The sequence below is a fragment of the Castor canadensis genome, chromosome 2, assembly GCF_047511655.1.
Source record: "Castor canadensis chromosome 2, mCasCan1.hap1v2, whole genome shotgun sequence".
In the NCBI taxonomy this organism is placed as follows: Eukaryota; Metazoa; Chordata; class Mammalia; order Rodentia; family Castoridae; genus Castor; species Castor canadensis.
Window position 1 is genome coordinate 28880377 of NC_133387.1, and position 15129 is coordinate 28895505.

The 15129-nt window shown below is 32.3% G+C and overlaps 1 protein-coding gene across 18 annotated transcripts in view; it reads left to right on the forward strand.

Annotated features, from left to right (window-relative positions):
* Nucleotides 1-15129, forward strand: part of Pot1 (protection of telomeres 1) — a 101570-nt gene that overhangs the window by 13673 nt on the left and 72768 nt on the right. For 8 of the 18 annotated variants that reach the window (XM_020180265.2, XM_074064021.1, XM_020180261.2 and 5 more), the window contains 5 exons: nt 3308-3388; nt 5209-5304; nt 6298-6445; nt 6671-6718; nt 10864-10978. In XM_020180265.2, coding sequence (XP_020035854.1) covers nt 6710-6718; nt 10864-10978 — 124 coding nt within the window. In that variant the 5' untranslated portion in view covers nt 3308-3388; nt 5209-5304; nt 6298-6445; nt 6671-6709. Of the gene's footprint in view, nt 1-3307; nt 3389-5208; nt 5305-6297; nt 6446-6670; nt 6719-10863; nt 10979-15129 lie in introns of those variants that run through there. The other 10 variants (XM_074064033.1, XM_020180263.2, XM_074064039.1 and 7 more) reach the window with 4 other exon arrangements.

A 15129-nucleotide genomic window follows, 5' to 3' on the forward strand; every position in this document is an offset into this window, starting at 1 on the left:
TATTTGAGGTGACTGTTTTGTTTTATTATTAAGTCAATTTTTAAGAAGACCTGAGTGACTTGAGAGTGACTCAGTTTATATAGTGCCTGCCTAGGAAGTGCAAGGCCCTGAGTTCAATACCTCAGAATCAGAAAAAAAAAAAAAAAGACCTAAAATCATGCCATTTATTTTAGGATATTCTTCAGAAATGATGAAAATGAGAGGAATAAGGCCATGAATGAAAGTTAAAATATAAGTAGCTGTTTAACAGGGAAAAATTCACTTACTTAGAAAGCCAACTTATGTATCATTTTTCCTTTAAACTAGACAGTGCAGTATTTTGTGGAGACAGAGGAAAATTTATGTATATATTTCATTGACTAAATTGCTTGTGAATACTAAGTTTCAACAGATTTTTTTTTTAAGGAATTCCATTCCTACCTCCTTCCCCCCAAACAAAAAAGTTTAAAAACAGATGTCTTAGTCTGTTTTGTGCTGTTGTACAATTCTGCATTCAGAGAAGTACATAACCAAGAAACTGGCAGATAATGGAGATGCTGATTCCAACATGGCATTGTGAATGCTTCATAATCACGTGATAGAAGGCAAGTGGATAAGGGAGCAACTCCTATTATAAAAGTATTAATCTAGTGCTTGAGGGTAGACCTTCCTCTTAATACTGTTAATAGTGGCAGCTAAATTTCAACATGGTGTTTGAGGACAAATATTTAAACCATAGCAACAAATAAATGCCATTATGGCATCCCAATTGTTCAGTTTTATAAGTACCCATGGTAATTTTTGTCATAATACTTCGAACTAGTAATATTTAATTTCCACGGCTGTTGAATATATGAAAAGTAGTTCTTGTTCTTATTTCAGATAACCTCTCTCTGTAGCAAAGCACACTGTTGACATTTTAGAGATTTCAAGGATTTAGGCCAGGAAATTATAGTCTGCATCCTTTCAATTTGCTGAGATTATTAAAATTGCCCTTTCTTTCTTCTCTTCTGATATTTTTTAATAATTCAGACATTGATCTATCTACCTCTCATTCCTTCAGGGTAGAAACATCCTTGTAATGAATGATCAGAAGCTCTAGCATTCTGTTTTATGAGTTAAACCTGCAGAACTTACGTTGACTTAACTTTCATGAAAGTTAAGTCTGTATTCAAGATGAGGGTGCAGGATCTCAAGAGTGTGGACATGGGCACAACAGAGTCCCAGATCCGCCAAAAGAATGTGTAATGACATGTGTGGATCACTTTTTTCCTCAGGTCAGCCATAAATTTAATTTCATTTTGAGAGAGATCTGTGAATCCACAGTCATCAATATCTGCTTTTTTCAGGGCAGACTTTCATGTCATTCTATCTTAGTGTAAAGCTGAATTAATACTGAATTCTAAGAGTATTTAGCTCTAGGCCCACATTATAGAGAAATAATACTGATTTGATATTATAAATTGCATTATAAAAATCTTGCATTTTTAGAAAAATTGTGTTCATAAAAGTCAGATGCTAATATGAACACAAAATTTTGATCTTATTTTCTAGAGAATTTTGGAAATATTTCTTAAACAATACACAAAAATCCTTGGAGGAAATGTTTTAGATAGAATTGTTATACAAAACATTTCAAAATTTGTTTTACCTGAGTGCATGAATCTCTGTGTGTCTTTCAGTTCCTTCTTTCTCTGTGCTCTTGGTGTTTATCTGCATTTGGATGTGCACATACATGTGTGTCTTTATGTTTTGTTGGGAACACCTAATTTGTAGAGGGTTTCTGGCTAATATTTGTATGTTTTGAAGTAGAAAGATGTAAAGAGACCTAAATTTTAATTTCTAGTGAGTTCAAGACTAAACTTAGTTTCTGTTCTTTTTCCTATCCTTTTAGTTTACATAGTTCAGTAGCAAATAGTAAGTTTTTTAAAGGTCTATTGGTTAGATTATGTTTGAGGAATAGGTGGCAGAAAATGTTTTTGTTTTCAAATGTTTATTATAGCCATGTTCTACTACTTAGCCAGTTCAATTTTCAGAATTAAAATCTTTCACTAAGAATATTGTATTGCATTTGCACAGAAGTCTATGGACTACAAAATAATTCCATATATATCTCTTACTTAAGCCTTTATTAACTCTGTGGTGATTATTAGTATATTAGTACTTTGATTATGTAAGTAACCACTCTAAGGCTAAAATATGTTAGAGAACTTGGTTACATGAAGAAAGTATCTCCACAAGGAGATAAGGATTTCAATAAGGTCTTGCAAATATTCATCTTAAAATATTTTGTTCACTTGTGGTCATAGCTTTAAAAACATTCAACCAGTGTGAAAGACTCTTAATCTGAAAAGGAAAGTTTTCTTACCTGCTCTGAACTCAGTGCCATCTTGCAGTTCCTTTTTCTAGACAAAATTACTCCCAGTTTATATACAACACATGTGTGTGTATATAGATATGCATGCATATATAGAAGTCTGCATGTGCATATCATTCACAAAATGACTTTATAGTATCCATGTTTTGCCAATTACATTATTTATGCTTAATATATTTTAGGTATCTTAGAGAAATGTTTCAAAAATAAATGTGTAGCACTGAATATTAGGGATCTGCTTATGTTTTTGGTAAATTATTCATCCTTATCCTTCCTTAAAATTCTTATATTTATTAAATGTTTATTTAGAAAACAATACAAAAGAGTATAATGAATTTTAAAACATACAATGTATCTGCAAAGCATGTACAATGTATTATGTGTTTAATATATTTTCCTTAACTGATATGGGAAACATTTTATTGAAATAAGTTTTAAATACGTGTTTAAATAGAATAGAACTATATTAGCTAATTAGCATTTGTGAGATAGCGTAAAGTTGGGATTTTTCTACCTTTTGAGATCTCGGTGTGTTCTCTGGAGAGGGGCAATCTAAGATAGCCCTTAGTAGGAAGAAACATTTGAGCCCAGACTCTGAAATTTAAAGGTAGATATGTGCAAGTGGTGAAAAAATTACTAATGGGTTCTCTTCTTGGGTTCAAGAATATATGTGGAAAAACACTAGACATGAGAAAACTACTATTGAATGAAAGTTATATGAAAATAAAGCAGGCAAGATCAGCTGTGATGAGATCACCAAAGGCTTTCAGTGCAGTTTGTCCATAAAAAAATCTGTATTTATAAATATAATAAACACATTTTCCTTCTTTTTTTTTTAATGGTCCTAGGGATTGAAACCAGGGCCTTGCACGTGATAAGTCATTGCTATACCACGTGAGCCATATGCCCAGCCCTTCTGTTTGTACATTTTTTGTTGTCATTGTTTTTAAGGTAGGATCTCTCTAACTTTGCCCAGGCTGCCTTCAAGTTCTTGATCATCCTGCTCTGCCTGCTGCATAGCCAAGATTACAGGTATGTAGTACCATGCCCATCCATAAACTTCTTAAAAATTATTTCCATGCTGTCAAGTGTAAGCCAGGGAAAACTAACTTCTTATTGAATTATGCATAATAAATATTAATATAGATTGACCATTTTTATAAATGCCGATATCTAGCTTTTAGTCATTTAGTTTTTCCTCCATCATAGAAATTTTAGATTATTTAGGAAAATGAACACAAAACTTTTTATCTGTACCACATCCTTTACTTTTGGCCTATTTTTTCCATATATGTTTATAGTTGAGAATGTTTTAAAATATGACAGAGAATAAGATGAGATAGGTAGGAGGTTTCTTTTTTAATATGTGTGCTTCTTAAGAGATTTTAAGAATGATAAACTGTTCATTTGATTAAATAACAAAATCTTTAACTAAAATCTTAAGTTTTCATTTACATTAGAACATTTTGGTCTGAGGTCAGAAGAAAGCATATTGTATTTTTCTTTTTGGGTTAAAAAAAAAAAAAACTGTTCCCAAAGCATGTTTATTCTAATTCCCTCTTTAAACTTCCTAACATGATAGAATTAAATAAAAGCTCCAGTGAGAAGGAATTGTTTCACCCATTTATTAATCCCCCCTCCCACACATGCACAGTTATGTTTGCAGTCTCTTGTGAAACAAAAATAATGCAGGAATTTGCAGAACTAAAATACTTGGTTAAGACTAGAGAGTTTAGAAAAAACAACATAAGAGTTTTCCTTTTACTGATAGACTGTTTTTCATGGAAGGGCTGCAGTGTGCCTTAAATACACTAGAAACAAAGCAAAGTAAGATATGACCCTGTCTTCAAGGTGCTCACAGCCTAGTTAATGAATCTTAATAGAGAATTCTGGGGATTGACACCACACTGTTGTGTATATAGAGCAAAACATATTAATGCAATAGACTTCCACTTGGTAGTGATTTAAGATATTGAAGGAAGGTGAATGACCTAAAACCCAGGGATTTTTGTGTCTTAAGATTTGGAGGAATGATGTAATACAGTGTGCATAATGCATCAAGCTACAACAACTCTTTAAGTGTTTATGTTTTGATCTTAGAAAGTCAAAAGAGAACTAGCTGAAGAATGAGATACAGAAGTGGCTTTTTGTTACTGTTACAAACATAGATGAGAAAATATTTTTATTAGTAGTAAATGGAAATATCTCATGTCTTCTGTCCTAAGTATATATTAATTTTGTAATAGTATAGTTTTTGCACCAATGACATGCTTTTCTCAATGTAGTCTCTGTTCTTTTTTATTTTCATTTAAATTCCTATTTTGTAGTAAAAGTAATTACAAAGTTTATTAGAAAAGGAATTTAGCGTAACAGCATAAAAGTGGGAAAAAATGGGGATAAAAGGAGAGAAATATTTCCTACTCCCCATGTAGGGGATGAAAATAAAGACTCTAAATTGCATTTTTTTATCCTTACTATGTTTATCTATGCCGCTCATTTACATAAACTGAGACAGACATTAATTTTTGAAGTTCCACTAACAAACAAAAATCGAAGTGATTTTCTGGTCCATAAAGTAGGGCATTATACTCCTGTGTGTCTCATTGTGGCTAGGTATGTTGAAGACTTTCAGAGGAGGTAGTAATCTAAGTCATATATTTAATAAGCATTATTAATCTAAATCATATTCAGTAAGCATTAAGCCAGTTTACACAGATTCCAACTCTCCGTTTTATGGAAGTGGTTGCTATTTATACATAACAGTATAAGTATGAATTCATATGGTATTCAGAATTATACGTATTTAATGGTTGATTGAAAATCTCTTTCTCCTATGTCGGATAACATTGCAGTGGCCATATTTATTGTTTTATCGGATCTTCAACAAATGAGATGCTAAACATTGCATATGCTTGAAAGCATTTAAAGACTTCAAGTCAACTGTTTACGTAAGTAGACACCTTTTATTTTCGGGTTTTGAAAGTAGTATTTATGCAAAGTTCTTTTGGGCTCTGGATATGGCATTTCATTTTTAGTCTCTCTATGATATGAGCTTAATCTTCCTTGGTTAATAAAATTACATTAAGAAGGTGTGAAGGCAGTTATGTACCTCTTTGGCCTATCTGGTCTTCAGGTAGATTGGGAAACTACAGAAAAAGCCCTTCTCTGCATTTACTGCTTGTAGGGTACTTTCAGTTTGAAGTCCAAACTAGTATATTTTGGGGTATTGTTTTCTGAGTCCTAAGAATTGAATATTTTAAGTTTAAAAATTGAAACTTGGGGTGGGGGTTTTATGTTTTTAGCATGGCTCTAGGTGAAAAAGTAAGGTCTTTATACATGCACCTGTTAATGACGAATGCATTCTGAGATTGGCAGTATTAGGTGATTTGATCACTGTGTGAGTATCATAGAGTGTATTTAACAAAGTAAGATGGCTAGTATATCTCTAGGGGATATAATGTTGTGGGACCATTGTCACATACACAGTCCATTGTTAACTAAAATGTCCTTTTCAGCATTTAATTATCTTTACTAATGAATTTAAAAAACTGTAGTTACTCGAGTCCTCATCAGATTCTTTGTAATTATGCCACCAGGCAGTTTTCATAGGCTACTTGATTTCACTTTGAATTAATCAAGTATCTGTTTTTAAGTAAAGTGCATTTTCTCCTTTGTAAAAATGATCATTCTCTTCTTCTTCACCTCCTTTTCCATACACACACTTGAAAACTACCTCTTTGGTCAAGACTATTAGGTAGAATTAGGCCAACCTGTATCTGTGTAGATCGATATCTGTCGGATTTTTTTTTTTCTAGTATGTACATAGGCACTGTAAGGGCTACAGGTAGCTCCATTTGATATTAAAATTAATTAGGTTGAAGATGGGTAAGATTTTCAGTTAAAAGTGATCACTACTATGTTTCCTTTTCTTTTTTCTTCAGAAAATGTCCAGGTTGCCATCCACTAAAAATTTTGAATATCAACTCTAATTTCCTACTTGCTTTGGACTAACAGAAGCTTATTCTCTTACATTCTGTTCTGAGAAGTGAATATTGGTGTACTTCAAACTTAAGTTTCTGTTCTTTTAAGGTACAGTTTTATTTGACTTTTATCTTTTAAGTTTTTGAACTTAATTTAGACAACTTTGTACATGTCACTCTTAACATATGATCTGTAATTTTATGCCATTGTAGGGAATTTGAGCATTGTACAGATAAGTGTATTGTTTTACCATAATTGAAAGCATATAATCACATGGGAGGTAGTTTGCATACAAATAAGTCCCCTTTCTTTTTTTTTTTGTTTTTTTTTTAGGCTTATGTTAAGTCTGTAAGAGATTGTTCCACAGAATCCATGTCTTTGGTAAGATGATACTTAATTTAATTTAGAATACATGCTTCTGTACACACACATATACACACACACATTTTTATATACTATGTATTCTGACCTGTTTTGTACTTTGATTTTAAATTAGTCTGTTTTATAGTTTGGTTTTGAAATAGCACCAAAATAGTGGGAAAATATACTTCTCACATTTTTTATATTTGGTAGTGTTAGATTCAAGTTATTTACTTACCTAGTAATTCATATCTGATTATTCCATTTTCTGAAATTTCTGCTGATATTTTACATAAGCTATATACATACACAAGAAAATTAGAAGTTTTTACTGTACTAAGACATCGAGATTTTTATTAGTTCTAATCCATAAGCAAATTCATTTCTTTTGTTTCTAATCAGCTAATATTTAAACTCATTATATGCTGAATTGTGTTGTGCCAAATAATATAATTTTTAAATAAAGACGCCTTTATACTTGTGATACATTTTTCTTTTCCAAACCATTTTTTTTGCTGTTTTATAAAATTTTGCTATAACATTTGGTTCCCATTCTCATAGTTGGGCTACTTGTAGATGAATGAAACTGGAAAGAAGGTAATATGTCGATAAAGATTAATACAATGCTTTTGTTCTGCCTACATTTTTAAACCTTTATTTTCTAATGGGCAAATAGTGTACAAGGACTTTGTTTCCTCTTGACATTGACTATGAGATAGTGATTTTAAATGCTGAGTAGTAATATAATTGAAATTATGAGTTCAATATAATGAATTTCTGGGAGAAACTAATCAATAAAAGGGTTGATGTACCTTATAAAATGTGAATTATCCTTGGGTATTAGTATTTCCTAAAATTGTTATATATTGATTGCTTCAAATACTACGTATTTCTTTGAACATCTATAAATAAGGTAAAACTAAAAAAAGTCTCCAAACTTTTCACAAAGCCAAGCTATTCTAAATTAAACAAGTCACATACAGATTTATTGAACATTATTTTTCTGACTGTAAGATGTTTGTTTTACACTTTTACACTTTTAAAATGAACATGCACCTTCTGGTTGATACCAAGAAAACATGTGGGCTGGGTGTGGTGACTCACCACTGTAATCCCAGCTGTTTGGAAGATGGAGATTAGGAGGATCACAGTTTGAGGCCAGCATGAGCAAAAAGTTAGATCCCATCTCAATAAATAAGGTAGGCAGAAGTGGTACACACCTATAATACAAGCTACATGGGATGCATAGGTAGGAGGATTGTGGTCCCAGGTAAGTTTGGGCAAAAAGCAAGACCCTGTCTTAAAAAAAACAATTCAAAAAAAAATCTAAAGCAAAAAGGACTAGAGGCATGGCTCAGTTGGCAGTGTGAAAGCACAAGACCCTGAGTTCTAAACCCCATTATCATCAAGAAAACAGGAAAAGAAATCATTGAGTTACTGTTGATGAAGTTCTTATTTCTTTTCTTAAAGTACTTTTTGTTTTTGTTGTTTTCTGTTTTCAGCCGAGGGATGCTGTTAGAATTTAGGAAACAGAGTATTTAGTTTTCTAGTAACATTAAGGTTGTCCTTTTCAAGTAACAAAGGACAGTGATTTGATCCTGTACAATCTTCAGTATTTAAAAACTTTGGCCTACTTATTTAATCTGAAGGCCTAACATAATCCAACTCGTGTATTCCTGTTCACCCTAATCTTACTACCTATGACCAGTACACTCTAGCCATGTACACCTGATTTTTTAAACATGTTGAATTTATTTTCTGTCTTTAGAGCATTGTTGGCTTATCTCATTAGAGGCTCTGCCAAGTGTATGCTTTACCTCTTAGCAACACCCTAACTCTCAAAGCAATTTTTTAAGACAACTCATCCTCTCTTCCTTTTTGTGGACTTTCCCTTCCATTAGAATGGGGGCTGGTTATGTTTTGGTCACACCATTACTTTCAGCACCCTGTTTAATATACATGACCCACAGCTAAATAATGGATGGACGAAAGGGAAGGAGGAAAAGTGTCTTTTCTCAGTTTTATATTGTCTGCTATACTTGATTGTTGTCCACTAGTTAACTTCCAGCACATGTTGTCAATTGAATTTTAAACTAGTGTTTATTATTGTCATTTTTGTTACTAATTTTTGTAGTGTTAGGGATCAAACCCAGGGTCTTATACATGATAGACAAGTACTCTTGTCACTGAGCTATATCCCCAACCCTCAGTGCTCATATTTTCTTACAGTTAAGAATGTCCATAATGGTCTGCCTCTTAAGCTATCGTATCATAAAAATCTTTTCATTTCTGTGTGAAATGAAAACCAAGTGATCTACATACTAAGTGTCTTGGGAAATATTTTGAGCTCAGAGTTTCTCATGAATGTTTTAATATCTGAAGCCAAAGTGATTATCTAGACCCATGCTGTCTAAATCTGTAGCAACTAATCATGTGTGGCTACTTAAAATTTAAAATTCAGTTCATAACTTATACTAGTCATTATTTGCTGCAGTGTTGATGTAGAACATTCCTGTTACAAAATTTCTATTGGACAGTAAAATTCTGGTTCTTTTAGGATAATTTATAGAATAATAAAGTATCTTGACAGTCATCGCCATGATAAGTAGTACTAGATCCTTTTATAAGTCTGGGACTTGGTAGGATCCTAAAATACAGCTTGGAGTCATAGATGTTATACATATAGCTTTTGTATCCATCTTGTCAAACTATTGGCAGATCCCTGATTGTGTAATGTAATGTCCAGTACTGTTCTCTTTCTTTATGTATTTACATTTTCACTACCTTCAGGAAGCCTTTGTTTATCACTTTCCTTAACTAATCCTGCCATATCTCCTTCAACACAGATTTGTCCCTTAGGTTCAAACTGATTTGAATGCCCCCTCTACAGTCTTTCTTTAGGAATATCATACTTTATTATCAGCAAGGACTATTCCCTAATTATTGGTTATTATTATGTAAGTTTCTTTACCATGTTCACAAATATATGTTCAGCTTGAATATATTGACTAGACTTGTAGAGAATCGCTAGGAAGCAGATTTATCAATTTATTAGTTTATAATAATGGCTGGTTGACATGGAAGTCAAATTAATAATTTAGAAAATTTTTCTTGATTGTGAATTAGCAAATAGTTATTTGGATGACCATAATGGCTAGTCTTCTTGAGATGCACTTGTCTCTCCCCATTCATTTTGGTATCAGTGAGATACTTGTTAAAGAGAGAATACTGGGTCTCATTATTTTGTCAGCTGAGGCACACATCTTTTTTCTTCTGTTCTTTATTATGCTGAACATTTTTCTTTAATCACTGGTGAGCCATGGCTTTCTTTTGAAGATTTCTAAGCCCCTTTCTTCCATTTGACCTGAGTGATTAGTTTTCTTTAAAAACCTAGCTTTATGCAAGTGTGTGTAAAATATTTTTAAAATACAAACGTGGGGGAGAGGAGAGAGATTATAAGTTTCAAGGTGATATTAAAGTTAAAAACCACAGCCAAAGTTTTGTTAACTACAGTTTTTAGAATGTTCTCTAAGAACGGTATGGTGCATATCCGGATATGTTTTCTTTGCCCAAACAAGTTAGGGAAATACTAATGTAAAGATAGCTATAATGGTTTAATTATTGATGGGGCAATTATAGCCTTTAATACTCTTGGTATATCCAGTGTACTTACAAGACATGGAATTCTTTATTGGTAGGACCAATATTCTAATTTCTCTTTCATGGCATGCAGAAATTCTCATTATACCTTGGCATGTTCCCTTTAGTAAAACTCTCTTTTCTTAGATCTCTTACACTGAAGATAAGCATACTTTAAAAATATTGTTTTATGTTAATGCTTTAGTTTATACATTAATTGATATTCTAATATACTGTTTTCTACTTATTGAAAAAGTATGTTTCAATTAAATTATACATTAATTATGCTTTCATAGGCTGATGTGCTAATTACACCATTTATAAACAAAATTATTTGTACAGAAAACTAGATGGTTTATGTAGTAACCTTTATAAGCTGTGCATTTACCTTTTTTCAGCTTTCATCATTTAGACAAGTAAAAGAATGAAATATAGTTAAATAGATTTGGTAATGTACAAACATGACCATAATGTGATTCTGAACTTATAAAATCAAATTACATTATCCCTCTCTCTTCTTTTTTTAGGTTCCAGCAACAAACTATATATATACACCCCTGAATCAACTTAAGGGTGGTACAGTTGTCAATGTGTATGGTGTTGTGAAATTCTTTAAACCCCCATATCTAAGCAAAGGAACTGGTAGGTATCAGAATTGATGGCAGTTTTATGAACGAGAACTATATTATTGGTTTCAGAAGCACAGATTGTTCAGTACCCTAAGTCTTAGAACAGAAGCTCAAGTCTGATTTATATTTGTTTATAACACTGATGCATATTCTTTGGCCATTTTAATTCATAAAAGAAGTATTGTCTTTAGATTCTGGAGTCTAAAGTTTAAAAACAATAAGAATAAAATTTTTAAAAATATACTAAACAGTTTGAAACGATACGAATATGAGATTTCAAGGTAAATGTATAAACAATACAGAATATTAAAGTACTGTAGCAGTGGTACATGGATCACTTAAATTTCTTACAGAAATTGAAAGACAAATATATAAAAAGTAATTATAGCCATAGAAATATGTTAATGAATATACCCTATAAAAACATGTAAGTTAGGACATCAGTAACATGAAATATGGTGGAGGAGAAGTAAAGGTGTAGAATTTTTATGTAATGAAGTTGCTATAAACTTAAAATAGATTGGTATGGTTATGAGATATAGGTAAACCTCATGGCAACCACAAAGAAAATACCTGTGGGAAATACACAGAAGTAAATGAGAATCATTCAAAGCCTATCATTCCAAACAGTCAACCAAACATAAAAGATGATAGCAAGAAAAGAAAGTAGGGACAAAGAGTTGCAGGACAGAAAGGAAAGAACTAACAACATGAAAATAAGACCTTCTTGATCAACAACTACTTGAATTATAGATGAATTCCCTGATCAAAAGACGTAGACTACCTTAGTGGATAAAAATGATATTTTAATTATATTCTGCCTACAAAAAAACTCACTTTAGATTTAAGGATACACATAGGTTGAAAGTAAAATAGTAAGAAAATAAATTGCATGTAAATGATAACGCAAAGAAGCAGAGGTGACTACTTGAACCAGACAGAATAGACTTTAGGTTAAAAACTGTACAGCAGAAAAAGGATATCATATAATGATAAAAAGATGAATTCATCAAGAAAATGTAATGATTATATATGCAGCCAACATGAGAGCTCCTAATAAAAGAGGCAGGCATTGCAGAACTGAAAGCAGAAATAGATACCCACAGAATTGTAGGAAGAAATTTCAGTACACCATTTTAAACAATAGAAACACACTCTAGACAGAAGGTAAAGATGTGGAGAAAATTATCAACACTATAGACCAAAAAAATTTAACAGATATGTGCAGAACATTCTGTAAAACTAGAACCTAATACACATTCCTCTCAATTGCACATAGAATGCCATCCAAGATTGTTCATATGGTAGGGCACAAGCAAGTGAGTAAATTTAAGAAGATTGAAATACCAAGTGTCTTGTCTGACCAGAGTGGAATGAAACTAAAAATCAATTACAGGAGGAAAATTGGAAAATTCACAAATGTGTCCAATATTAAATAATATCTCTTAGCAATCAGTGAGTTAAAGAAAAAATCTAAAAGGAAATTAGAAAATATCTTGACAAAAATGAAAACACAACATACCCAAATTTACAAAGTGCAATGAAATTAATTCTGAGAGGGAGCTTTATAGCAAGAAGCATCTACATTTTTAAAAAAACAGAATAAAGATCACAGATAAACAACCTTACATACACCTCAAGTAACTAGCAAAAGAATAATCCAAAAGGAAGCAGAAGGGAAGAAATAATAAAGATCATTGCAGAAATAAACAGAATAGAGAACAATTAAACATTGGAGAAAAAAAACAATGAAACTAAAACTGATAGACTTAGCTAGATTAAGAAAACAGTTGATTCAAGATCAGAAATGAAATTGGGTACATTTCAACTATTGCTGTAGAAATAAAAAGGATTCTAAAACAACAATGGGCAGTTTTCTTTAAAACTATCTATCCTGAATCATAAAGAAATAGAAATTCTGAATAGACCTATAAGTGATGAGATTAAATCAGTAATCATAAAACCTCCCCCAAAAGAGAAAAGCCTAGGACCAGATGGCTTAATTGGTGAATTCTGCCAAATTTCTAAAGAAGAATTAATACCAGTCTTTCTTAAATTCTTCCAAAATTTTTAAAAGAAGAGAACATAAACTCATTTTATGATTCCAACATTAACCTGACACCAAAAGCAAAGTCTACAAAAATAAACAAAATAAAACTACAGGCCAGTATCTCTAATGAATTCTAGCAAACTGAATTCAGTTTTGCACTAAAGAGTCATAACACCAAGACAAAATGGATGTATCCCTGGGATGCAAGGATATTTTAACATACGAAATCAGTCAGTGTGCTTCAGCATCTTTAAAGAATAAAGGTGAAAATCATATCATCTTGAAATAGATACAGAAAAAGCATTTGACAACAGTAAACACCCACTCATGATTAAAATACACGACACCTAGACATAGAACGAAATTTTCTCAACATAATGAAGGCCACATAAGAAAAGCCCACAGCTAATGTAATACTCACCAGTTGAAAGCAGATAGCTTTTCCTCTAAGATGAGGAAAAAGACAAGATGCTCACTCTCACTACTTCCATTCACCATGGTATTGGAAGTCCTAGCCAGAGCAGTTTGGCAAGAAAAAGAAATAAGGCATCCAAACCAGAACTGAAGAAACAAAATTGTTTGCAAAAGCCATGGTCCTATAAGTAGAAAACCCTAAATTATTCAGAGAAAGACCTGTGAGAACTGATTAAGTAATTCAATAAAGTTGCAAGATATTCAGTGTTCTGGATGTGGCTCAAGTGCTATCAAAAAAACAAAAAATTTTCAAGATTCAAAATCAACGTATAAAAGTAGGTTTCATTTCCATACAGCATTCATAAACAATTTCAAAAGGAAATGAAGCCATCAATCAGTCCCATGTATAGTAACCCCAAAGCAATAAAATAATAAGAGATAAACAACTAAAGAGAGAAAAAACTTGTACACCAAAAAGTATGAGAACTGCTGAAAGAAATTAAAAAAGCCAAATAAATGGAATTATTTACTTTGCTGAGGAATTGGAAGACTATGTTAAAAGATCCATACTTACCAGCATAATCTACAGGTTTAATGCAACATCTATAAAAATCCCAATGGCTTTTTTTTATAGGGAAATTAAAACCAAACCTAAAATTGACATGGAACCACAAAAGACCTCAAATAGCTAAAAACAGTCCTAAGAAAGAAAAATTCTGGAGGCCTTTCATATCCTGATTTCATAATAAAGCTATAATAATTAACACAGTATGGTACATGCACACCAGTGTATAGACCAGTGGACAAAACAGAGATTCCTGAAATGAACCTTCACAGTGAATTTCACAGTGAACCTTCACAATGATCATTGACAAAGGTGTCAAGAACATACAGTAGAGAAAGGATAGTCTCTTAAAAAGATGTGATTTGGGGAAACTGAAGATATCATGCAAAAAAATGAAATTGAGTTATTAGCACAAAAGTCAACCCAACATGGATTAATGAGCAAAATATATGACCTAAAACTGAAGCTTTTAGAAAACATAGGTAAAGAGTTTCTTGACATGGACTCGAAATCTCATATGATACCTGATGCATAGACTGTAGAAGCAAAAAGTGATCATGTGTCTACTAGGGGATGGATGGGCATGTACACACAGTTGGATGTTGTTTAGCTTATAAAGAAGGAAGTTCTATCCATGCAACAAGATGGCTGAATCTTGACTGCAATATGCTAACTGAAATAGGCCAGTCACAGAAAAATACTACATGATTTCACATATTTATATGGAGCATCTAATGTAGTCAAACTCATAGAAGGCAAATGGTTTCCAGGAGCTGAGGGGAGCAGGAAATGAGGAATTGCTATTCAGATGATACAAACTTTCTGATATGCAAGATCAAAAAGTTTTACAGATCTTTTAAACAGTATTGTGCTTATACAGCGTATTCTATTATACATTTGAAGACTTGTTATAAGGGAGCCTGGCTTGGTGTTACAAGTCTATAATCCCAGCTGCTTGCAAGGCAGAGATAAGAGGATGGTGATTCAAAGCCAGTCAGGCAAGAAAATAGTAAAATCCTATTTCAAAAAGAACAAGCTTGGTATGGTGGCTCACATCTGTAATCTAAGCTACTCAGGAGGCAAATGCAGGAAGATTGTGGTCTGAAGAAAGTTTCAGACAAAAGCGAGACCCTAA